General features: G+C 36.3%; 1 protein-coding gene across 7 annotated transcripts in view; it reads left to right on the forward strand.

The window, feature by feature from the left end:
* The window catches only part of GRM5 (glutamate metabotropic receptor 5), a 243820-nt gene that overhangs the window by 214371 nt on the left and 16200 nt on the right, over nt 1–13249 (forward strand). For 6 of the 7 annotated variants that reach the window (XM_039718435.1, XM_039718438.1, XM_039718437.1 and 3 more), the window contains one exon: nt 12746–12844. The exons of the other annotated variant lie outside the window; for it this stretch is intronic. In XM_039718435.1, the coding sequence (XP_039574369.1) occupies nt 12746–12844 (99 nt within the window). The remainder of the gene's footprint in view (nt 1–12745; nt 12845–13249) is intronic. 7 annotated transcript variants of the gene reach the window in all.

Below are 13249 nucleotides of genomic sequence, written 5' to 3' on the forward strand. Positions count from 1 at the left end.
AGAGTGAGTCCTCTGTCCCACATCTGCAAGTTTTGGGGTTGATTTAGTCAAAATGCTGTGCAAAAACTGTTGACAAAGCAATGGGAAAACAAAGTTGGAAGTGCTGGCTGTGACAACAGTGCATTAATCTAGAGAGAAAAACAAGACTGTAGGAGTAAAAAAAAACAAGAGAAAAAATACAACTCATTGCCTTGTCCTGAACGCATCCATTTACAATCTCTTTCCCTTAAATGAATTTCATAGTGTCTGTATGTTGCCTCTAGTGACAGCAGGAAGACAACAGGGTTGCTGCTAGAGCTCCATAATTGAGGTGGAATGTTAAACACAAGAGTCATCATGAGCAGCCTCTCCAAAGCATGTGAGCATTTGTTCTGTATGGCTCTTCTGTTACACCTTTTAGCTCCTGCTCCCTTGATTTTCCTTTCTTATACTATCTCTTCCTAATTTCTTTCTTTTTGTCCTCACCTATCTTCTCTTCCTTACCTTTTTCTGTAAACATCTTCCTAATGCTAACAAATTCAGCTTCTCACAGGCTCTGCTCTGTCTACCCTTCCTGCCATTGAACAGATCTTTGTTTCTTCCTAATATAGTATTTGAATTCAGCAATCATGAAGATGACTTGTATGTTAAATGTATAAAAATTATCTTAAGTGAACACTAAAGAGAAAGGAGAGCTCTGGAGTGGAAACTGTCCTGCTCCATAAACAGAACCAGTAGGTGTGCACCCTGCCCAGTGGTTGGTTTTCATCCTTTGATCCTTTCACTTTTGGTATGGGTGCTATGAGAATAATTTAAGTTATTTAACTGCTGGCATTAAAAAAAAAAATCTGTTTATATGAAACTGCAAAGAAGCAATTTTGTCATTCCTCAGCTATGTATATGTAGCCTGGATGTGACAGGTAGCTAGATTTTTCTCCTCACTGAAACACACATGGATTGATAATACAAATATTTCCAGACATGTCATTGTTCATAACTGCAGTTGACATGGAACAAGGACAATTTGTACTTACATTTATATGTGAATCGCAATTTAAACCTCAGGGAAGATTTTATTAGTAATACCTGCAGGATATATTATGCCAAAGTGATTATTTCTTTCTGTCAGAATATTACTAATGATTCTCTTTCAGAGACTTTGAAATGGTACAAAAATGCCCAGTCCATTACAAGATATTTTATACTTATGATCAGTTAATGATGGGGTTTTTTCCAGCTTCTTTCCAGGTGCAGAGTAGGATATTTTCAAATGATAAATCATTTTTCAGATTAAGTGATGGCTACCTGAAATATACTTTTCTGCAACTTTTGTGTCTCTGTATAAATGACCTGAAGTACTTGAATTATATATAAGCCCTGTAGCAACTTTTGGGACTGTTAAAAGAGTCATTCTTCAAAATATGTCTTCATCAGAAGGCATTCTTCATTGAGATCATCATTATTTTCCCTCCCTTTTGCTGCAGAAGTCATTTGCCACTTTGCAACCTTTTTACACAACAAGATGAAGTTATAGATGATAGAAAGATCTCATGCTTTGGAAGGAAATTTTTGTGATCTGTTCAGGTCTGGTTTGGAAAGATATTGCTCTAAAATCTTTGTTTTGTTCTGAAAAGAAAAGAGCATACCCCGTTATTAAATATTCTAAATGACAAGATGCATTTTCTTCTTTTTGAGGACTCTCTTTCATTTCTTTACATCCCTCAGTGAGTAGATAATATCTGCAGTAAGGAGATATTAGCAGAATATAATAGATCATCAACAACAAAGACTCATTTTTCAATAGATCTGTCTTGAGAACTACTTCAATCCAAAAGAGCTTTGAGAGTGCCCAGTATGTGTGTGTAGGGATGAAAATGGCAGCAGAAAGCTGATACATTGACATATTTCCCTGGATACAAAGAATTTGAACTGTGCATTTGAAACTTGGAGAAAAATTTATATGTCATCAGCAGTGTTCATTAATGCACAAAACTGGAGCAAAGAAGATCCTCCTGATACATGTGTCTGAATCCCCAGCCAATTAAGCTGTGATGGTGTCACTGAGTTTAGTAGTGCTCAGTCAGGGTGTGCCTGAAGGGTCTAGGCATCCAAGAGCAAAATGATTCCATCAGTTCTGGGAAATTCTCTCTAGTCAATACCAATTCAATTACACAAAAGAGAGTCCTAAAAAAGATGATAAGTACATTTAAAATGGTGCTCAGAACTTCACCTAGGCCTGGCACAATCTCCAATAAAGTACAGAAAACCACTGTCAGCTTCAATTTCATTTAGTGCAGAAAATGAGCAAACAGAGTTCCACCATTTACATGGTAATCAAACATTTCTTTGAAAAAAAAAAAGTCTGATTACACAAAGCAATAGATTTCAAGGTATTACTCAGTACAATGCTGAAAAGATTGTTTTGAAAGTTATTCAAGTAAACACCAAAGTATTCAGAATCAAAGGAAATATGCACTAGAACTTCATGGCATTATTTAAATAGCTCAGAGGGGTTTTATTTAAAAGAGAGTGAGTCACTGTTGAATTTTAAAGAAACATGCTATTTAAGTCACCAGTGCATAGAGGGGCCTCTATCATTAGCATTTTGCTTCTTGACACTAATTTATAGCACAGTGTAGCATTGCATCAAATCATTGTCAAACAGATAATGCCAACACTCCATTCAGAGCTTTCACATCAGCCACAAAATGACAGATAACAAGACTGCTTTTGCCTAAATAAAGCAATGCATCTGTTAAAGTCCTAAATGACTTTTTGCATGGGGTGTTCTTCAATTAAGAAAACCCAGGCAAGCTGTGGTTGTGAGTTGGAATGAATCTTCACATACTGAAATATGTAGAAGGAGAGAGTAAAACTATTCATTACCCAGTGAAATGAAAACCATTTCATGTAGGCTATTGTGATTCAGCAGTACTCACCAAAAGATATTCTGCCCTCATTTAAGGTGGGTTTAATGAACCTGACATTATCAGAAGTGACTTCACAGAGAAGAATATTACAGAGCTGGAGTCAAAGTCATATAACTGGTGCAGAGAGGCATCTGAAATTTCTGATTCCAGTCATTTTACCAGTTAGTTTCATATAGACTAGGAAGGCCATAAATACATTGAGTAAATCTTGCCTTGAGGTACCAGGAATTATTATCACATATGCTACACAACCTTTTTGCAAGAGCCAAAAATACAGGGCTAATTTATCCTCTCCTTACTCTCAGATAACTCGCTATTCCATGTAAGATAAAGGCTGTATATTTCTCTACAAGAGCTGCTATTATGATATTTCTAGTCAGGACTGCACATTAAAGAGTCTCAGTCATGTTACCCTGACCTGGAGAATAGTGCAGATGTTCAAAAGCTCTTCTTAGCCTTCTAATATCATTGTCCTGGATTTCACACAAAAAAATTAACCACTAGTTGTTTATGTCTTCTGGAAGGTGTCTTTAAATGGCACACATGCTCCATTTTCCATGCTTACACTCATCTCCCCAAAACTACCTGAAGAATAGTAGGATTTCTTACCTTTAAAACAAGTAATAAGCTGTTCTGAGTAACCAGCAAAGTATTAAAAACCTTCCTAAATACTGTATTTCACATATATATGTTCTATTTAAGTCTTTAAAATCCTACCAGTATTTTTCCCAAAAGAGAGAAACATATAGATGTCCAGGACAAGCCAAAAGTACCCTCCTGAAACAAAACAAGCCTGATTATCATCATCTTAACTAAGCCAGAAGGCTGAGCAGCACTTTCTGTCTGCAACCCAAGCAGGTAGCTATGATCACTCTAAAGGCAAGAATCATCTCCAGCCAGCCAGATAATGTTAGGTGTATTCAAGATACATTGACTATGTTTTATGCCTAATTACTCCAAACAGCTGTGAACTGCACAATACTAGACAGAAGAAGAAATATGCACATAAATATCTGCATCTTATCTGAGAGACACTTCTCTCACAAATCTTTTTCAGACTGAAGCTTAATAACTTGGTGTGGCAGTGATACATTATTCTGCATGGATTTACTATGTGATGAAGCATTTCCCAAATATTTAAACACAAGCTGTGCCTGTAAAACTAAACAGAAAACTCACCTTTTTTTTTAATGTATTGTCTTACCCACTTAAGAAGTTTTTCCTGCGTTGTATTATTACAGAACTGAGCATTGCTCTGTGTACATCTGCAGAAGTGATAGTACTGACAGCTTTCATCCAGTACTGGGGATCCCTTGTCCTAGTGATCCAAACCCACCTGTGGTTTATTAGGGAAGCACAAATTTTTTCTTATATAAATCGCCACCATTTTGTTTTATTACTAAACTTAAACAAAAATGCTCACACCTCCACCTCAGAATCAGGTTTCTCCCTCTCAAGCACTACACTGCTACATCAGAAAAAGCCATCAGGTGCCTGGGCTCACATGCTGATAACTGCCATTCCATTTCTCCTATGAAGAAAACAGGTATATTTTTTCCCACTGAATTGGATTTAGTTCTGGACCACCGATGTCTATAGTTAGTGCATAATTAGACATCAGGCAGTCCCAAACTGTGCCGTAATTAAATATTTTGGAAACAGGTGTCTACCAGCACACTGCATGCTCTGTTTCTGCAAGGAGCAGCAGGTTTCCTCCCTTCTCTATTCTATTTCTCTGTTTATGATTGACCATAGGTATTTTATTACAATTCCAACAGGAGCTATTTTGGACAAGAAAATATGCTTGTATCAGCCTAGAAGCTGCCATTCATAGTTAGAAATATTCCAGTATAAGTTTTATATAATGCATCTGCATGCCATATTTCAGCACTGAAATCTTGGGATGAGCTTGTTCAGAAGTCTGAATTTAAGTTTCTCAAAAAGTCAATTCTTGTTTCCAGAAGAAATCCTTGAACTTCTAATGTGAATGAAATCCATATAAAGTACTGAAAAAGACCAAGTGAATCGAAATGTGAAAACTTCATTTTCACTACTGCTATGCTGCATTATGAAGAAAGTCCTGGGAAGATACTGATTTTCCAGACAAATGGGAAACCCCATCAGAAAAAACTTTTGCCACTGTTACACACACCATGCCAAGGTCTCCAAGATGCAACCCATGCAATTCCCACTATCCAGACATCAACTTTTCACTGGCTGAAAGCCACATACATGAATAAGCAGATAGATTTTAAGTCATGGCCATTGAGCTGTGATCAAATCTTTTTAGAGTATGTGCGTGTATTACTAGGATTTCAAATGTAAATGGGAAAGATTCAAATTTCCTATGCCTCAGCAACTTGCCTGAGATATGAAACAGGCCTGTTGTTTGACACAAACTTTTAGTCCTGTAAAGAAGATGGAGTACAAGAAAAATGGAGAGATTTTTATGGAAAGCTGAAGCTAGTTTTCATTCCTCATGTGCAGACCCATTCAGAAAGATACTGGTCCTGAGTTTCTGCCACAGCATATTCTATTGAGACACATTTTTATAGTGCAAGCGCCAGTTTTGTCTTCATATATATGTAGCTTGAACAATTTCTCTGACACGTTTTGAATCAAAACAAAAGAACACTATAACCCACTTCCAAACTAATTTTTAAAAACTTTTTACTTACCAGACTTCTCCAGGAAGCAGCCTATAGGTTCATACTCAAAATTTGTATAACCAAAGGTCTGAGATATTCCTGGTGATCTGATTGGTCACCAAGTACACTAAGACTAAAACTCCATCATGTCCATTGCCTGGCAAAACAAGGCAAAGCACAACTTTCCTGAACTCTAGACTAACAGTCAGAGATTTCATAAAAGTCATTGGTTCTGCAGTTTCTATGGGTAGTTTAACTGACTGAAACATGGAAAACATGAAACTGAATATAGAACAGCTTGTAAACCCACAAGACTGAGCTCAAAACTGGTGCATAACCTGCTGTATGGAGTAATATCAGCAGCTTGTAATATATAACAGCATGGGTTGCTTTCCTACTGGAATTTGGTGGAGCTGTTCTGTCTTGTATAAAATAAACACTGTTTGGAAAAGAAAAAAGCAAAAAAGCATTGGGGAAAAAAAAATAGTTACTTCCTACCCTGGTGAAAAGTAAAATTATTTTTAATGTCAGTCAGTGTCAGAGAAGAGGTCCCAGCCTACCTGTCTTATACCCATCAGGCTGCTATAACAGCTTTACAGTAAAAGATCTTTCCAATTCCAGTGTTATGTCACCATGGGGGAAAAAAAAAATGGAGGACATTATTTTAAATCCTGAATTTTTATAGACTAAAGAAATAATTTAGAAGTGATTTTTAGTGTTGCTAAACAGCTCTTGTGTGTACAGAGAATTAATTAGGAGACTATTAAAGAATGTGAACTGGGACAACTAATGCTTAAGTTACATTCTAGAAATGATTGCACCATCTTTCAGCTAGTAACAGTGGTAACAGTGACCAGCTTCTAGCCATTGCCCACCTCAATGCAATAAATCCTTTTGGAAACTGAAAAGTAGAAAAGCTGCTCAAAACAGGACCACATATTACTGTAGGGCAAAAGACGTCAGAGAAAAATCATTGTGCACCAAAAAGTAAGTTAGCTTCTCCAGATGCTATTTAATGGGACCCTTGACTCCACATTGAACAAAAGTGGTTAGGTGCTTCTGTATTATGAGTTGATGGTCAAAAAGTGAGGGCTAAGCTTCTTACATGACTTAGTTTATTAGAGCAGATAACAATTTACATGAGATGAAGGTTTGGCCCAAAGAGTATTGTTTTTATCTAAAAAAAAAATCCAGGCATAGTGACACAAGATGCTATTTGTTTGCTTCATAGCCTTGCTAAAATTGAATTTTGATGCATGCAGGATAAAAAAAAAAAGAAAAAAAAAGACTCTTCAGAGAAAGTCATTATCCTTTTGATGGATTAGTCTGCATTTATTAATGAATCAGGTCCCAAATGGATCATTTGGAGCTATTTTAATCTAATATACCACAAAAATTTAGATTGAGAGATTACTGAATGATTTGAGTCCTTCATTTTTCCCTAAATAATTTAGTCTTGGTGTCTTTTTAGACAAGCTTGATACAGTGATTAATTAAACTTCAAATACTCTGAAATGACTGGAGAATATTTTATAAAACTCAGTGAAAGGTATTACTGAAAGCTTTTGATAAATTGCTGCTTAAACATTCCATCTGTATAATGGATTTATAATCTTAAATGACCTTATTACAATGTTTTTGTGTACCGTGCTAGTGCTGTTTTATTAATTTTCCTCTCAAATTTAATTAAAATATTGATTGATTGATTGATTGATTGATATAATTTTTTTGGCTGCATTAACTGAGCACATCTTCAAGCCTAATATTCGGCATTATTTATATTATTAAGACACTGTTACCATCATTTTGAAACAAATATCATAGCTGAAGTCTGCAAATTAAATGACATTGTGAACAGTTCCCTGCCTACTGTTACCCACATATGCTTTGGGTTGCAAAATGGTTGCTACTGTACTGAAAATAAAGAAAAGGAAGGGACAGTGAAGAACTGATCCAAAAGTTCATATTTATTTAGAGAAGGAAGAATTTCTAATTGTTAATAGCAGTGTCTATCTCTTTTACTTCTTTTTAATCTTCAAGCCTGTCTCCCAAAATTCTGAACACAAATAAAGGCTACCATACACTATATCACTACTGTCCTTGTCACACCTGCTGGAGAGCACCCAGAGAAGCCATGCAGGTGGTCTCATGTTCATTAGCATGCACAATGTAGGTACTGTCTACCAGGTTTGTCTCCCAAAGGAACTTCTGCTTCTTTCTATGTCAAACTTTGATAAAAACTGGCATTGCAATTGATTTGATGCACTGTAATTAATCTGATAAACAAAAGACTAGGACATGCACCCTCCTCCTTCCAAGGTCCACCAAGTCACGAAGCAGTCTGCCACTGTGGGAGCACCTGTATGAATTATAATGAATGGTCTTTGTATTTGTATCCTGAATGTTGATGTAGACTAGTGGAAGAGATGGCATTTCATATGGCTGAGAGCTATGTCTGGTGACAAATACATTTTCATGACTGTGACTGAAATTTAAGGCAGATGTCTGATAAAATATATAATCATTATATATGTTTATAATATATAACAATCTTAATCTGCTGTAGTTTTGACTATAGCATTATATATTGAATGTTTATATATGTAAGACTCTACTGCATGAAAATCCTGTGCAGTGGTTTGTCCAATACTTCAGAAAAACCTTTCTGTAACAGGGGAATTAAGCAGACTGGTAATATTTTACTATCAGTCTAATCTTCCCTTGAGCCAGTATAATGCTTTGAAAATAATTCCAACAAAAATGTCATTTTAATTCACAAGCTGCAATTACATACGATTACTTAATTAGAATAAGATTTTTAAAAAGTGAAATATTATGCTGCACTTGAAAAAAAAAATGGTTAGTTTGGCTCTAAAGCAATTTTACTTGCTGAAATTGTGCTAAGCAAGTAATGTTTATATGTTGTTTTTTTTAAAAATAAAATAGTGACATGCTTAATAATATAAAATTTATTTTAGCCATTATATAAATGGGGAAATCTCACACAATAAACAGAGACTCTTTCAAAATATTCAGTGCAATATGCTGCAATTTCAAGATAGCATGACCAATCTCACGGAATCAATTTTCAAAAATACAGTATATTTGTAGTTCAAAGCAGCCCCTACAGTAAAAACACTAAATATTTTTCATTTTCCATTCTTTAGCATTTATGCAGAAATCTTTAAACATATTATCTAATCTAAAGGCTAGCTTTAAGTCTGCTGCTATGAAATTTAAGTTCTTCATAATTTCTTAATATCAATACCAAGGAACATTGCAGATGAAATATATTGCTTATATATAAGTTAACAGTGTCAAGCACACATTGGGTACTCAATAATCAATAACACTTCTGCATGGCAGTATGAGATTGTATTTGAAATAGGGATTTATGACAGATCTCCATCTCCAACACAATAAATTTACATTTTATTTGCATTTTAAAAACCTAAAGATACCCTCAGATATCTTCAGTTAGTTAAACTTTTTTACTGAAAAAGTGAAAAAATCCCCTTATGTCAAAGAGTAAAAACCAGTTTATAATTGGTCGGGTTTTTTTCTGAAGACAGATTGTTTGAAAAAACTACTTTTTGCTATTGCAAGCTCTTGTCTTTTGAGAAACCTCTCACCATGTGTCGTATGGACATTTTAACAGAACCTGTGCATTACCATCCACATTCTATCCATAGATTATTTTTCAAGGATTCAAGAATATCTTTGACCACACTATCAACAAATGTAGTCTTTGGCACAACTTCTAGGTCTCCTCTGCCAACATCCTTCTGACAGGGGATGTGCAGCCATATGAAATGTGCTGCTGATCAAGGCATCCAACACCTTTTGCATGGAAACTGGGAAAGAGCAGAAGTACAAGGGATGATGAACAAAGATGTGTCTCATCCTAACATGAAGACAAGACCACCAGGATACCAGCACCTGGATCTACTGTGGAGGCATAGTCTAAAAAAGCCCACATCTAGAGACTTGTCAGCACAGAAAAAAAAAAAAAAAAAAAAAAAAAAAAAAAAAGTAGGGTCTACACATATATAAAAGCTAATCAGCTTTTATATATATAAACCTCTACAGATTTTAGAGAATCACTATTGATCTTATTCAGGATGATGATACCCAATATTCCCCCTTTGTTTCCCAGAGTATCCATTAATATAGTTCTACAAGAGAGGTTTTGTTGGAAGGTGAGGAAGGCTAGAGAAAAGTCTAGAAGTCCTTCAAACCTAAGCAGTCTCATTGGTGTTTCCTACCATGTATCACATATAAATTGACTTCACTAAAAACCAAGGCAGTGTAGTCATGGTTTCTCAGCCCAGGAGTTTCTTTCTCTCTAGTGAGGCTCTCTGGAGAGCAGAGCACTGCTGTGTAAGATAGAGTGATGTGACCAAGCATTTGGCAAATGGATAAGCTCTGCAGTGACTGAGTTAGTGGGAATTACTTCCCAAATTTCTTGTCACTGATCAACACTTATAAAACACATTAGTATTTATCATTAAATATTTTCCTTAAGAACTTGTTCCTGTGCCAAAAAAAATGACACAGATCAGCATTCCTCACCAAAAAATGTGAGAAAAACACTTAAAGATGACCCAAAATATTTTAAATCCTATTTAGAATTTAGTTGCTGCCTTTCTGTACAGAATCAAAGTCTTCTATCTTTTTTTCCTAGCCAATATATAGTCTTGGAATTGGAGAAAATGAGAAAATAAATTTGCTCTTGTGAATACTGCTCACACTGTACTGTTTTATGACTCTTCCAAAATACCCCATTACTTTTCACATTAATAGTTCTTATGTCAACTGCAAAGAAATGCCTGAGGGTTTTCCCTCTCAACAGATTTGCTCTTTTAAAGTAATCCTTGGTTTTAACAACCTGGAAGGGAACATTTTTCTAATGCAAGATGTCCTGAGTCAAAGTAATATCCTGTGTCTGCTCTGAGAGTTGAGAACATTTTATGGAGAACCTTTGGTATACCTTTTCAGAATAGTCACTCAAAGAATTTTGAAGCTTCCTGTCAACAGTTAGATGCACTTTCCACACAAGAAGGATTGATTGGAGATTAGTTTATTGTTTTCATAATTCCATGGACATTTAGCACTGAATGAATGGCAGGGTAGCAGTTAATATGGCTCAAGGCTTTGAGGTTTTATGAGGCAACATGCTGTTTCTGGTGGTGCAATTTGCTCTTGTGTGGATGGATAAACTTGAGAGATTCATAACAGTGTCCCTGCTGATTTTCATGGTAGTGAAATTTATGCTAATGTGGAATGGAGCATTGTGGGGGTTTATTTATCTGAGCATCCGTCCTAACCTGGGGCTCTTCAGGATGGGATTACCAAGGGCATTTACATTTTGTTCCTTTTTCTTGGCTACTTTCTAGAATCCTGCTTATTGTGACCATTTAGAGTCTCCCAGTTTTTACTAGTTTAGATTTTTTCCCTATGCCTTGGTAGCCAAAGTATCTCTTTTGGTTATTTACTCTAAACGTAACTGTATTTCCATCTTGCTCTTCCTAAATTCTACTTTTTTTGATGTCTAGCATCTTCACTTCAAGTTTATTTCCTTTATTTTCCTGTGAAGTTTCTACACATTCTTTTCTTTCTTCTCTTTTTCCCTGGCTATCCCAATTAATTTTGTATGATCCAGTTTGGCTTTATTTGTATTTTTTGGTAAATTTATCTATTCTCTAAACCCATCCACTTTTTCTCTACTCTAGGAATTTACTTCCATTTAGTACGTGTGTCCTGTGCAAGATTTGTGCCTATCTGGGAACACTACATATACCACACTCCAGTTGGTCTTAAAACCTTGGTAGCCAGTCTGCAAAATTGCTGTTGTTCTCCTTTCAGTAAGGTTATAATTTGTAAACCAAAGGACTTTGCACTTATACACCTCATTTTGCTGTCTCGGGCTCACTCTCAGTTTCACTAAGCTTCTTCTTCAGGGATTTATGCAATATACTCTGCATCTGAGGGTCTAATACAACTGCACCCAATATTTAGTTCACTTCTCTATATACAAGTTTTTTATCTTTTACGGAGTAATTCTCTTCAAGGTACTTTTGTTATCTGGATTGGATTAATGAACAAGCAAAAAAAAAAATCCATTATTCTGTGATTTTAACAGTGTTAAATGCGCAAGCTTCCACATAGAATTGTGTTAAAAGCCCACAGTGCAGCTCATAGGATTTGGGGGTGGGATATCCCTATCTCTTTGAGAAGACACATGCAGCTATTTTGCCCAAATTTTTCTTAAAGGACTTAAATAGGCATTTAAACACCTAGCACAAGAATTGGTGCAATTAGGGTGAAGTTCACTGCTGGCAGGAGACAGTATGAGAGCTCTACATTGCTCGCATCCCAACTGAGTGTCCAGAGAGTAAACAACAACTAGGTCTTATCTTGTATCCCATCCACGAATCAATTAGATGATCAAGTATTAAACTGTTTATCCAAGTGATTTTTCTTCATTGAAGTGCGAGGTCTTGTACATGAAATATGCATAGTAGTGCACTGGGCTCTAGGTTTGGGGTTGATCACACTTGACTTTATGTCAAGACCTCAGCAAGTAATCTAACTTCAATTTGTTGCCAGTGGAGAGCGGAAGTCCCATTAACAACATGAACTGTGAGCCCACACCAATGTTATCAAACCAGCCCACTACACTGGTGTTTGCTTTGAAAAGTGAAACAAGCCACATATTACTAAGATGTAGGATCAGGGAAATAAGTTGGTTGAGGACATGGCCACCATCTGATTTCCCACTGATTCTTAACTTTAGTGTTGCTTCCCTTACAATTTTTCTCTCTAAAGAGATTTTATCTCTTTTTGGTCTAATTTCTCTGTTTTGATCTAACTCCAAAAAATATTAATGTGTTAGCATGTTATTTATTCTGTAAAACTATTCAGCTCCTCCTATATAGAGATTCAGGTATATATATGTATATATATAAAGAAAACGATGAGCACCTGTCCTGCATAACCCTGTTGGCTTTAACACTGGTCTGGGGCTGTATGGAGTTATTCCACCACTGCCACAGCTGCTTTGCACTCTTCTCTACCACTGCCACAGTAACATTCATGTGCATGGCCCTTTGCACAGCAGCTGACAAAGAAAGCTGGGCACACAATCACTTCTCTCTGTTTGCTCCTGTTGTTGTCGTGATTTATTAGGTACAAAGGCAGGAGACTGGCCCCCCCGCACAAGTCGGAAATAGAGTGTTTCACCCCAAAAGGGAGTATGGGGAATGGTGGGCGAGCTACAATGACCAGGTAAGCAAAGAGCAAGTGGCCTTAGGTCAGTGTGATATGTCTGTGAACAGAAGGAGCAGCCCTGGATAACTCCAGGCTAGATCCTCTGTCTGTAATTCCTGTGTATCCCATAAAGTATATTTAGAAAAGAAAAAAAAAAAAGAAAAAAAGAAAAAAAAGAAAACCAAAACATGTTGCCACTGCTGATTTATGTGTTCCATCTGACTACAAAAAAACCCTGCACCATGTTCATTCCAGTGATCTGAACCACATGTCCTGTGTGATGTTGTTGTAATATGGTGCTTTGGGGAGGAGAAATCTTGCACCTGACTCATTAAGACAGTTGGGCAGATGAAAAGAAGCAGCATTCTAACCTGGAGTAAGGTTAGGTCCACTACATATTAGGGGTTACATTAAGTCTAACCA

The sequence above is a fragment of the Passer montanus genome, unplaced genomic scaffold (assembly GCF_014805655.1).
Source record: "Passer montanus isolate IOZ18808 unplaced genomic scaffold, ASM1480565v1 scaffold4, whole genome shotgun sequence".
NCBI lineage: Eukaryota > Metazoa > Chordata > Aves > Passeriformes > Passeridae > Passer > Passer montanus.